At 47.9% G+C, this 13,055-nt stretch overlaps 1 protein-coding gene across 1 annotated transcript in view; it reads left to right on the forward strand.

The window, feature by feature from the left end:
* Positions 1-6,903: 6,903 nt before the first annotated feature.
* The window catches only part of PFKFB2 (6-phosphofructo-2-kinase/fructose-2,6-biphosphatase 2), a 42,532-nt gene continuing 36,380 nt past the window's right edge, over positions 6,904-13,055 (forward strand). Inside the window, exons 1-3 of the mRNA XM_066601590.1 lie at positions 6,904-7,020; positions 8,473-8,621; positions 9,780-9,905. Coding sequence (XP_066457687.1) covers positions 8,537-8,621; positions 9,780-9,905 — 211 coding nt within the window. The 5' untranslated portion in view covers positions 6,904-7,020; positions 8,473-8,536. The remainder of the gene's footprint in view (positions 7,021-8,472; positions 8,622-9,779; positions 9,906-13,055) is intronic.

Genomic DNA, 13,055 nt, shown 5'->3' on the forward strand with positions numbered 1-13,055 from the left:
CTACATAAATTTAGTATTGTAATGATTGTACTGACCCATAGAATATAGTTATCATGTAATTTTTGTTGCAGTGTGTAAGCTGTAGAAACAAAATGCACCCAAAAATGGCCGAAAAAGGTTTTTAAAAAAACGGTGGCTTTTATTTTACGGTTTTTTTGAAGGGCAAAAAATGTTTTGCATCAGGAAAGCTGTGTAAATCAAGACGATATTGAGTGGTTGAAGTGTATGATACCTAATCCATCCTTTTACCCCATTAGCTCTTGAGCTCATGTTTTGGGTGATTTTCAGTACGCCATGGGACAGGAATTAAAATAATTTTATGATAAAAAAGAACAAAAATGTAGTAATTAAAAATTCTGATAAGTTAGGGAGGGAGGTAAGGCTGCTGTATACATGTTAGTTCTAATTTACTAATTTTATGCTCTTAATCTTGTTGACCTCGAGTGCTTTCCTTTTTTTAACTGAGAGGATATTAATACAGACATTTATCTCTTAATCTGGGACAACACCTTTAACAATTTGAAAACTGCGCCAATTTGCGGTAAAGCTGCTCCATATGGCTGTACCCTAAAACTGCATAGGTTTTACTGCACATTACCACCATGCTATGAGCACAATAAGATTAGGATATTTCAAGCAACAGTTAAGCGCATATTTCAAGGTGCCATTTTTGTGGCGATGCAATTTTGGGTAACCAGTTTTCTAATGCCACGCTTTTGCATAAAATCACCAATGAAACAAGAATTTTGAAGTAAAACACCACAAAAACAGCACATGTAAGGCTTCATGCACATGTGCGTTGTTACTGCCATAAGGGCTCGTTCATACAAGTGTATTACGCAGTGAATAGAGCCCATTAAAATCAATGGGCTTGCGTAAATGCGCACTACATACGCAGAAAAGCTGGACAGAAATAGACAATCACATTGCATTTCTGCACACAAATACACGCTGGAGCTGGCGAAAGTATGTTTCCGTTACGCAAACATGCAGCGTGATTGCGGGGCTAAGGTGTGCGTACTCTTGTGTGAGCTTGGCCTACGGCTAAGTGCTCACTTGCGTTTGCAAATAAAGGGACTTTTTTTCCTCAGTGGCCTCTTTTTTGGTCTATTTTCAGTCCGTGTGTCCCTTTTTTTACCCTATGTGTCGTCAGTTTTTACGTTAGCAAAAAAACAGAGTCACGCCCAATTATCTTTTTTTTGTATTTTTCTATCCCCATTGACTCGGATAGAAGCGTGTTATCTGTAAAACGGATCAGAATAGCGCATGCAACAATTCTTTTCAGGCAGTCCATGTCTGTCGTGTGCTGCCACATTGAATGTATGGGTCCGTCTGCCACTCGTGAGGAGACCGGTTTCTAATTGGACTACACACAGAAATTAAAAAAAACCTTAGTGTGCCTAAGGCCTCCCTCACACAGGTGTTTGCAGAAACGCAGCATTTTTCCACACTGCGTTTACTGCGGTTTCAGCAGCGCCGGCATGCATTTTGCCAGCGTTTTCAGAACAGCTGATAACGCAGCTAAGGAAGCTGAAAACAAAAAGCAATACTCACTTAACAGGAGCCGTCCGGGTACCTCCCGCTGTTCTCCGGCGTCCCTCCAGGCTCTCAGGCACTTATCATTGCCGACAGAGCATCTCTTGATGGTAACAGGATGCCTCCAGCAAGAGATTGCTCTGATTGGCTGAGCTGTGGGCTGAGCCGCGGGCTCAGCCAATCAGCACCAGTGCTGGATGCACCAATCTCAGCCATTCATTGAATGGCTGGGATTGGTTCATCGAGTGCTGGCTCTGATTGGTTGAGCCAGTGCTCAAGGAACTAATCAGCGCAATCTCTTCAAACCCCATCACTACCAATAGATGCTTTGTCAGCTTGACGAATACCCGGCAGCCAGCCCGGAGAGCAGCAGAAGGGACCTGAACTGGGCCAGCTACGTGAGTATTGATTTTTTTTAGTGTAGCTAGGGCTTGCGCTTAGCGCTGTCAAAAACGTGGTACCACGTTTTTGACACAGCGTATTTGCAAATGCAGTACGTACTGAAAAGAACACGCTGATTTCAATGGCTTCGTTCACATGTACATATGCAAAATATACATGTGCAGTAATAATAATAATAAACTTTATTTGTATAGCGCCAACATATTCTGCAGCGCTTACATAGACAGGGGATACAGAAAGACAAAAGTACAAACATTACAGAACCACGGTTACAAAGTAATCAATTGATGGAAACAATAGGGGTGCGGGTCCTGCTCCAACGAGCTTACATACTACGAATAGTGGGGTGATACAGAAGGTAAAGGAGCTGGAGATGTGCACGGTATGGCGAGGTGGAGAGTGAGCGATGTTATACACATAGACAATGGTCAGACATTTAGCCGTGTGACGGCAGAAACAGTATGACTGCAGGAGCGGCTTATGATGGCTAGCAGGGATTGCAGTCAGTAGGTCAGGGTGCATGTTATCAGGCGGAGTACAGAGGGGTTTGTTTAGGGAATTCGGTATGCCTCCCTGAAGAGGTGCGTTTTTAGAGCATGCCTGAAGTTCTGCTAGTCCTGGATTGCCCGGGTAGCCTTTGGTAGTGTGTTCCAGAGGACCGGTGCTGCTCTGGAGAAGTCTTGGAGGCGGGAACGAGAAGTTCGAATCAAAGGGGTGCTCAATCTGGTTTCGTTAGCAGAGCGGAGAGCCCGGGCTGGTTGATGGATTGAGATGAGGGAGGCGATATAAGGGGGCGCTGCACTGTGGAGGGCTTTGTGGATGAAGGTGGCGAGTTTAAATTGAATTCTGTATTTAACGGGCAGCCAGTGCAGTGACCGGCACAGGGCAGAGGCGTCCGAGTAGCGGCTGGACAGGAAGATGAGCCTGGCTGCCGCATTCAGGATTGATTGGAGAGGGTAGAGTCTGGTGCAGGGGAGGCCGATCAGCAACGAGTTGCAATAATCGAGCCGGGAGTGGATGAGGGCAACAGTAAGCGTTTTTAGCGTGTCCACAGTGAGAAAAGAGCGGATTCTTGCGATGTTCTTGAGGTACAGCTGACATGTTCGGGCCAGAGATTGGATGTAGGGGGTAAAAGAGAGATCAGAATCAAATATGACTCCAAGGCAGCGGGCATGTTGTCTAGGAGTTATGGTGGCGCCACACACTGAGATGGAGATGTCAGGAGGAGGTAAGTTAGTGGAGGGTGGAAATACCAGCAGGTCAGTTTTAGAGAGGTTTAGTTTTAGGTAGAGAGAGGACATGGTGTTAGAGACAGCGGACAGTTAGTGATGTTTTGGAGTAAAGGTGCAGAGATGTCACGGGAAGAGGTGTATAGCTGGGTGTCATCAGCATACAGGTGGTATTGGAGGCCAAATCTCTTGATGGTTTGTCCAATAGGGGCTGTGTAGATAGAGAAAAGAAGGGGGCCGAGGACAGAGCCCTGGGGGACCCCAACAGCAAGGGGAAGAGGAGGGGAGGTAGAGCCAGCAAAGGAGACACTGAAAGAGCGGTCAGATAGGTAGGAAGAGAACCAGGAGAGGGCAGTATCCTTTAGGTCAATGGAGCGTAGCATACTGAGGAGGAGTTTGTGGTCAACAGTGTCAAATGCTGCGGAGAGGTCGAGGAGGATCAGTAGGGAGTAATCGCCCCTCGATTTGGCTGTCAGTAGGTCATTGGATACCCTTGTAAGGGCAGTTTCTGTCGAGTGTTGAGGTCGAAAGCCAGACTGTAGGGGGTCTAGGAGAGAGTGCTCTGATAGGTAGCTTACAAGGCGGGAGTAAACCAGCCGTTCTAGTAGTTTGGAGATGAAGGGGAGGTTTGAGATGGGTCGGTAGTTGGCAGCATCAGTCGCGTCCAGAGTCGGCTTCTTTAGCAGTGAGGATATGATGGCGTGTTTGAAAGAAGAGGGAAAGATGCCAGAGGTCAGAGAGAGGTTGAATATAGTGGTGAGATGGGAGATGACCACTGGGGAGAGGGAACGGAGGAGGTGTGAGGGGAGGGGGTCGCTAGTGCAGGTGGTGGGGCGAGCAGAGAAGAGCAATTTAGAGACTTCTTCCTCTGTCGCTGGTCTGAGTACAGACAGTGAGCAGGAGCTAGATGCAGTGCTGACAAGACTAGGGTTAGGGCTAGTCTGGGGTTGGAAAGTTATTTCCTGATGGATGTCATCAATTTTCTTTTTGAAGTAAGCAGCCAGCTCTTTGGCACTGAGATCCGTCACCGGGGGCTGTGGTTTAGGGCTGAGAAGGGAGTGAAAAGTATCAAAGAGCCGTTTAGGGTTGTGGGATAGTGAGGAGACTAGAGAGGTGAAATAGACTTGTTTGGCGCGGTGGAGGGCGAGGTTGTAGGTTCTGAGCATGAATTTGTAGTGGAGGAAGTCTGCGGACGTTTGCGATTTCCTCCACAGCCGTTCAGCACTTCTAGAGCACCGCCGGATGAAGTGCGTTTGAGGCATGAGCCAGGGTTGCCGTGGTCTACATCGGATCGCTCGGGTCCTGGGGGGGGCGCCGCTTCATCCAGGGCATGTTTGAGAGCGGTGTTGTAGTGAGCGGCAGCCAGGTTGGGGCAGGTGAGGAGAGAGATGGGGGACAGAGAGGACTGTAGGGATTCAGCAAAGTTCTGGGTGTGAATGGCCTTAAGGTTCCTGTAGGTACTGTAGGTAGGTGGGTCTGGAGAGATGTTAGGGAGCGTGACAGAGAAAGAGAGGAGGTTATGATCCGAGAGCGGGAGAGGGGAGTTAGTGAAGTTGGCAGCAGAGCAGAGCCGGAGGAAGACCAGATCCAGAGTATTGCCATCCTTGTGAGTGGGAGAGGCTGTGAGTTGAGAGAGACCAAGGGAGGAGGTGAGTGAAAGAAGCTGAGAGGCAGATGGGGAGTTGGGGTCATTAGTGGGGATGTTAAAATCACCTAAGATGAGGGTTGGAATTTCACAGGATAGGAAATGGGGGAGCCAGGCAGCAAAGTGGTCCAAAAACAGGCGAGCAGCACTTGGGGGGCGATAGATAACTGCTACTCGCATGGACAGCGGGCGGAAAAGCCATAGCGTATGTACTTCAAATGATGGAAAAGTGAGTGAGGGTACAGGGGGGATGACCTGGTAGGTGCATTTCAGGGAGAGAAGAGCACCTACTCCTCCGCCACGCCTGTCATCTGGTCTCGGGGTATGGGAGAACTGCAGGCCATTGTAGGACAGTGCAGCAGGGGAGGCCGTGTCAGACTGCTGTATACACGTTTCTGTGAGAGCTAGCAGATTTAAAGATTTAGCAGTAAAAAAGTCGTGGATGGTGGGGAGTTTATTACATGCTGACTGGCATCTCCAGTAGGAGATGTGTGAAATACGGTGTGATTGTGCTGGCAAAACAACACATCTCAAACTCATTGGACTAATTAGCCATTTCAATTGGTGCATTTTTGTTTGCTGCGCGCGAATGAACATGCCTTGCCGTTGCAAAAAACTACAGTAAAATACGCCGATGTGTGCGCAAAAAAACACTGTCCAGTCTGCATATCCGCTGTGCTCAGGCTCGTGCAAATATGCATACGCCTGTGTGAAGGGCGACTTAGGGCTCCTTCACACTGGTGATCACAATTTTGCCACGATAAAATCATGGCCAAATCACCAAATTGGTCGCCACAACAGGTCTTATTTTTCTGCGTTTTGCTTCTTTTCATCTCCCATGCTTCCCTATGGAGCCTTCGTTTTATGGCATTGCAACACACGAACTTCCAATTTTCGTGCAATGCAATTTTAACATTAGAAACTCCTGTTTTTTTGCGCACTAACGTCGCGGACGGCTGCGATGCATGATTTTTCCCAGGAAAAAGACTTGCTGACGCTCCAAAATTGTCTGAACAGAACTGTGATTTTGCCGCGATTTTCTCGCCGCGATATTGCGATCTCCAGTGTGAGGGAGCCCTCAGGCTCCATTCACTTCTGGTCATTTCTGTTGTTTGGCTCTGTGTTCAGGCCAAACAACAAAAATACGGGAACCGCTGCTTCTGATGCGTGCCGGAGCCGAACAGCGCTGACTGAACCCCGCAAACTATAATGGAGTCCCTCCGGCTTCTGGCATTGTACCGGACGCAATAGCTCGGTGCACTCTGCTATTTCATCTTGGATCTGCGCCGGGGTCTGAACGGAACGCAGAGGTGACCGGACCGTGTTCTGCTGAGTCGTAGGAGCTGCATGATGAATATAATGGAAGTGCCAACATGATGGACGCCCGCAGTCCCTGCAGAATTTTAAGGGGATCCATCAGCTTGCTCGCATTTTGCTGAACAAACTAGTGCAGCGCGCCACAGCATTTTGTTGGGTACTTTTGATGTTCTCTGCAGTGGAGACTTCAATCATATCAGAGTATTTTTTAGAGACGTCATATTTTCGGCTTCACCCTTCGCTTCCGTCAACAGCAGCAGACGGGCGGCAGACACATAACACGTGATTCGGCGTAGTCCGCAGCCCGTTACCATGGTGCTGCAGGAACACCTTCCTTCAAGCTGATTGGCTGTTCGGTACATACCTCTTCTGCAACACCACCTGAGAGAACCAATTAAGCGTCAGGGGCGGGCGATATGTAATGAGCGCAAACTTTCTTAGGGGCAGCCTTGAGGAGCCGATGCGAGGCTCGGGCCGCCATGTTGCTTGTGGGCACTTACAGAGTTCTCCCACTACTTTGTGGCATCATTTGACAGGGAACATTCAGCAGCCGTCCCGTCACCATTCCGTCAGTCGGGGCTTTTAGTAATGAGGGCATTCCCCAATAAATAAGTTACGTAGTCACGGCTACGGGCGGCCGCGGTGATCGCTTCCAGCATGACAAACCGGGCATACACGGGGCACGCCGAGCCTCCACATGTATATGCAGCGCAGGCGGCCGGACGCCGTGTGGTGGGGCCGAGCTGCCCTTACTAAACAGGGAGTCCGCGGCGTCACTCCCCGCCCCCTGTGACGTCACGCCGGAGCCGGTGCCGCGTCCTTCTCCTTCAGCGGAGCTCCCACCTGTGTGACCGGGACAACGAGTGAGTGAGGCGTCCGAGGAGAGCGCCGGTGAGAGCCTGGGGATGTGGCCGGTCACTGCTGCGGTACCGGCGTTCATAAAGGGCTAGTGTGTACAGGGTGCTGCCTGACCTACCTGTACATGGTAGGTCGGTCAGGGCTTCCGAGGACAGAAACTGAAATGAGGGTACGATTAGACGGAACGTCAAACAAGCGAAAGTGAGTGAGAATTGTTCGTCTGAACGCGGGCCGATGACGGACGGGAGCCGTTCGCTTCTCGCCTGACGTACGTTTTCTGCAGGTATAAACCTCATTGTTGGCGCGTTCACTGATCGTTCCGTTTTAACCGCGTTTGTTTAGTCTTTCACATTCGCTTACACGGCGACTAAACAGTTCTGGTTGATGGAGTCAGAGATGAATCTGCTGCACGCGCGCGGCGAGCCGGTGGTGACATCACTGGGAACCGCTCAGTGTGAACAGCGGCGTTTGGCGAGCAGTTGCGGAGAATCCCGAGGCTCAACGGGTCTGTCTTATGGCGGAGCTGAACGGACTGCAATGGAGTCAGTTTGGTTTCCGCTCGGCTGTCCGGCGGTTTACCAGTGGTTTGTTCCGGTGTTTTGTGCCATATCCGCGACACAACCTCTCAGCAGAGGCTCCAGCGCCGATGTGAGCGCCGCCTGAAACTGGAGAACACCGGAAAGGCTTCCTCTGACGTCCGTTCGGTTTTCGTTTCTTTTTGGATTGGAGAATAGCGCAGTCTGCAACGTTGTTTTCTCATAAAACGGAAACCTGACGGAGTAGAAAGAGGTGAAGCCGTTACCATTACTTTTCGCTCTATTGAAATCCTATTGGAAATCAAGAGGGGAGGAGGGGTGGAACATCCATTTTTTCCATCTTATTCCCGTTTCTCTCCTCCAAAACCGGAGCAGAGAGACGGAAACCTTGAGCTGCTCCCAGCGCCGGTGTGAGGGCGGCCTTACCTGTTCTGCGGGGCTCCATGGGTGGGAGTAGCCCCTCTGATGACGTAGTAGCTGATACTCTGCGGTGGCTGCTCTATGAGGACCCTCTTCAGTCTTTCATCTCCTTATCGGGAAGCTCCTAGTGGCGCTGGATTGTGCCCCCTGAGAGGATCGGCATGCTCACACTTATGCAGCCACGTTTTTTAGACTTATTTTTAGTTTTTTCCACCCTAAAAAAGTTTTGTTTATTTTTTGATGGAATTGATCAGCTAACGGGTCACACTGAAGGGGACATAAATCTGAAATGACTCCTTTTTGTCTGATTCTTTAACCCGGCCTTGTACCGGGGCGCGTAGACTCTTTCCCCCCACCGTACAATCCGTAGATGCCCTGCGGTGTATTTTGTAACCAGAGAGATATTGGGACACTGCGCACTCTGAGCACAGGTGTGACGTGTCAGGTCAGCATAGAGCTGTCAGATGGCACCCGCCGTGCCCGGACGGTACGAGTTGTACTAGTTGCTAATTGTCACTTCTTCTTGCAGCCTGTGGAACGTCTTGCTGATAGCGACGCCTTCTTCCCATAACAAGTGAGTGGCGGCTGCTGTCATGTCGGAGGAGAGGGATCAGGACCCCGGACAGTTCAACAGTGCTGGGGGCAAGTTGCCAGCTAGAAGCACAGAGAAAAAGTGCTGTAAGTATTGACTTTACTGCTGCGGCTCTTGTGAAATGTTGGGATTTTTCTGTTTTTCTTTGCTCATCTTCTGTTTACGCAGTTACATGAGCCAGAAATTCTTAGTATCGCTCACTTACATGCCAGACTCTCATGCTGATATCTAATCTCTCTGACCATCTTGCGGACTAGGGCTGCGGGCTGGTTTTTGTGTTTATAATGTATAGTAGTCATTCTTTAGAGACAACCTGTCTGCTAGCTCATGCTGCCCTCTCTGAGAGATGCCTGCAGTAGTCACCGACAGGCTCTTTTAAATGGTGTGTGTTATTTATGATTATGGTGTCGCGCTGTTAAATCCTGGCAATGCATGTCTAATGCTGTGGAAGAAGAAAGAGGAGTCCGCTGCATTAATGTAATGTAGATTTTTACCCACCGCTGATTGACAGCTTTCTCCCTATTACTGTGCATAGGAAGAAATCTGTCAACCAGTGACTGGTCGACGGAGGCACCTGCATATTTTGGACTACATCAGACTCTTTCTTCACAGCGTTGGACAAGAATTAAACTGTGAGTTTGACCATATGGCTCCATAGACATAAATAAGGGACACTGTGTTCAAAACAGCCTGCCAATCACAACTGCATTCTGCAAGGGCTGCATGAAGTAGCTGACTGGTTCCCTTTAAGGCTGGTCTCTTACGAATGGATTTGAATTGCGGATTCCACGGTAAAACGCAGGCATTAAAAAACATGTATATTTGATTTTTTGTTCACACTCATAGATACAAATTGCATATTCTTTGCTCAGAAGAAAAATCAAAGCATTCTGTATTTTGCCATGGGATCCTTGTGGATAGCCTCCATTGAGGTCAATGATGGTTTCTGACCTGCAGCCCATATGCAATTAACATTGCGTATGGGCTGCGGGTACCCACGTCATAGTTAAGTGATGGCACGGGTAATACAAACAAGAAAAAAACCCTGTATTTAATATGATCGCCTGTGAGCCTCCGCAGTCATCCGCAGTAGAGTAATAGGAGGTATGCAGGGTCATCGGCTGGGTTCAGAGACGGAAACCACTTCGAGCCTAACGCATGCCGAATCCGACCTGGTCATGTGAGCCCCGCCTAACAGGGAAAGGTTAATATATTTAAAGGTAATATTTCTATTTGCTCCTCAGCTTGGGCTTCATACATGACAAACTCTCCGACTCTGATTGTAATGATCGGTTTGCCTGCTAGAGGGAAGACCTACATGTCAAAGAAGCTAACCAGATACCTCAACTGGATTGGTGTACCCACGAAAGGTAGGTCTTGTGGACTGACACTCTGGCATTGTTGGCCTGTAAGGGAGTATAATAATATTTAGGCTCCTCTCATACAGGCGCTTTTTACCGTGATTAACGCAGTGTTTTGAACACCGTGTTAATCGCGGTATAACGTTCCCATTGAAAAGAGTGGGGCCTCGCAGACATGTGTTCAGTCACAGCGCTGGACGAGTCTTTTCTACGCTGCGATTTTTCGAGCGCAGTTTGCTCTACATTTGTCTGTTTAGCGCACCTCCTCACCCGTCACAATGATGCGGTGCGCCAAAATACGCTGGCTGCGGCCAAAAGCGAAAGTAAAATTGCGGCAAAGCGCTGTTTTAAATTGCAGCTCATTGCCACTTAAATGTGTGAGAGCGGCCTTAGAAACTTAAAAAGAGCCAGCTGTTTAGTTTGGAGCAGTAGGAAAACTGCACCTCACTGTCACTTTGCAAATTACAATCTCTAAACGCCGCTCGCCGTTCAGATATATAAGAAATGGAAGCGTGGATTTAAATTTAACTTCAAAACAATATATTTTTATATAATAGACTCAAATAGTCCAGTCCTTCCACACTGGTGTGTGTGTCCGTATGACCGTACATGTCAGCACATCGATGCTACAGCAAATCCTTAGATGACTGTATAAAGTTGAGACGCAGTATATTCACCATATCAGTATAAAGTCATTGACAAGAGTTATCGGTAATACAGTAAAAACTGATATTCAGCAACGCTTCAGAGATAACCTCGCCCCCTTTCTCAAGTAACTTTTTGTTTTTTCCTTAAATCTGCATTCTGGCACCAACCTTTGAAACCCACAATTTTATTTTTCTGTCTGTGGCTTATTTTCTAGAGGGTGAGATGCAGTTTCTATTAGTGTCATTATAGGGTACATTTGACTTTCTCATCACCTTTCATTCAGCTTTCTTTATTGGAGACAGGACCCCCAATATAATGCTCCCTATATGTAGAGGAGAGGTCTTATGGACCCCCTAAGGCTCAATGCCCACTTGCACGCACAGATTCCATTGCTGAATCCCTCAGCGGTATCCATTCGTGTCCGCGGACATGGAGAAGAAAAGACGTTTTCTTACCCCACCGGATCCAGTGCTGGTGGTCTCTGTCGCGGCCAGATCTTCTTTCTTCAGCATGGTGGATGTGTTCAGACGTTCCGGCTGTTGCGCATGCGCAGTGCTCCTTTTTCTTTTTTTCATATCTCCTGCTTTCCTACCGATCCGCGGCCCGTCCACAGTGACAGCTGCGGGCGATCCGCATATCAGACGGCTTCCATTGACTTCAATGGAAGCCGTCCGTATGGGATCAGCAGGGAAATGGAGCATGTTGTGATTTCTTCCCGTGAGTTGCAATCCGCACGCCAGGGAAAAATCACATCCACATGCTTTTTACTGTCCTGCGGACGCTAATGCATCCCTGTGGGCAAGTTGATTCGCGTATCTCCTGCGCGGGTACCCCACGCATCAAATCCGCTTGTGGACATTGGGCCTTTGGCCAATAAATATATTTCTTCATATATATATATATATATATATATATATATATATATATATATATATATATATATATATATATTTTTTTTTTTTTCGTTTGTTTGCTAATCTAGATAAAACAAAACTGTAGTAAACTTATTTTTTAATTTTTCTTAGTCCACAATGGAAAATTGAACTAATTATCACCTGATTATTTTTAAATCATTATTTATTATCGTTATTTTATATCTTTTTAATAGGAGGAAATTCATGGTCGGCCTAAATGTTTCCATCAGGTCCCAGGCCCCACTTGCCTCACCTTGTCATCTTGTTGTGGGATGGGGCAAATGGGGGACAGTCGGCACTGACTGATACATAAGGCCATACAGGTGGACCTGGAGTTGTCTGCGATCTCAGCTGCAGCGGCCACTTGTTGGCTATATTTTACAACACGTCCAGCGGCTCGGCTCCCGAGACTCAATGTGTAGTCACCAGATGGTGAATGTCAGGAATAGGTTAAAGTTTAGCAATCATTCCGGGTGAATTTTCAGGAAAAAGAGGCGCGTGAATCTTTGAGTAAATCTAGTTTCTGGCTATTATTAGACTTCTATTTGCTTTTCTCAGCACACTCTAGTTGTCACTTTTGTCAGGCCAAGCTCCATAGGGCATGAGGTATGATGTTCTCCTTCTCAGGAGGGGTTGATCAATCTCTTGGAGGAACTGGACCTCCTCCAGCACCAATCTGCTGCTTCATGAGAGGAGTGCGGCTTGTCTGCAGGACGTCCCGCCCTCCTAAACTAAAGGTTTTACACTCAATCACAGAAAATGGCTGTTACTTACTGACTGAGGAGTGCATATAGATGCATCCTCTCACCATGCAGGTAGCTGACTACCAAATGGAGGAGCCAATAACACCTGTGCAGGACACCGATATAACACCCACTCACACTGCCTCCTGATAATGAGGGGGGTGGGTGCTTGGTGTAAACTCCCACACATAGTGGATACAGGGTGCCAGACCATTCTGATATATGTAGTTCACCATGCAGACCAGCAACCTATTAATGACGCCATGATAATTCGGCAGGTTGCCCTGCATTTCCAACAGTGAACCACATTGGTACTGCCACCCTGGGCTACCCCTGGAGTCTTAATGCCACGCTGCATGTGAATGATAGATAATAAATGCAAGGCATTGGTTGGATGTTGGCCAAGATACATCAGCCCACTAACCACTTCACGGTTCCTAGCGTTGTAGTGGGTCCCTACACTAATATAAATGTATCACAGAAGGGGAAATCAAGAATTAAAAACAATCACAGAAAATGTCCGTTACTTAGTGAGTGAGGAGTGCATATAGATGCATCCTCTCACCATGCAGGTAGCTGACTACCAAATGGAGGAGCCAATAACACCTGTGCAGGACACCGATATAACAACCACTCACACTGCCTCCTGATAATGAGGGGGGTGGGTGCTTGGTGTAAACTCCCACACATAGTGGATACAGGGTGCCAGACCATTCTGATATATGTAGTTCACCATGCAGACCAGCAACCTATTAATGACGCCATGATAATTCGGCGGGTTGCCCTGCATTTCCAACAGTGAACCACATTGGTACTGCTACCCTGGAATCTTAAAGCTACACTGCATGTGAATG

The sequence above is a fragment of the Eleutherodactylus coqui genome, chromosome 4, assembly GCF_035609145.1.
Source record: "Eleutherodactylus coqui strain aEleCoq1 chromosome 4, aEleCoq1.hap1, whole genome shotgun sequence".
NCBI classification, from domain to species: domain Eukaryota; kingdom Metazoa; phylum Chordata; class Amphibia; order Anura; family Eleutherodactylidae; genus Eleutherodactylus; species Eleutherodactylus coqui.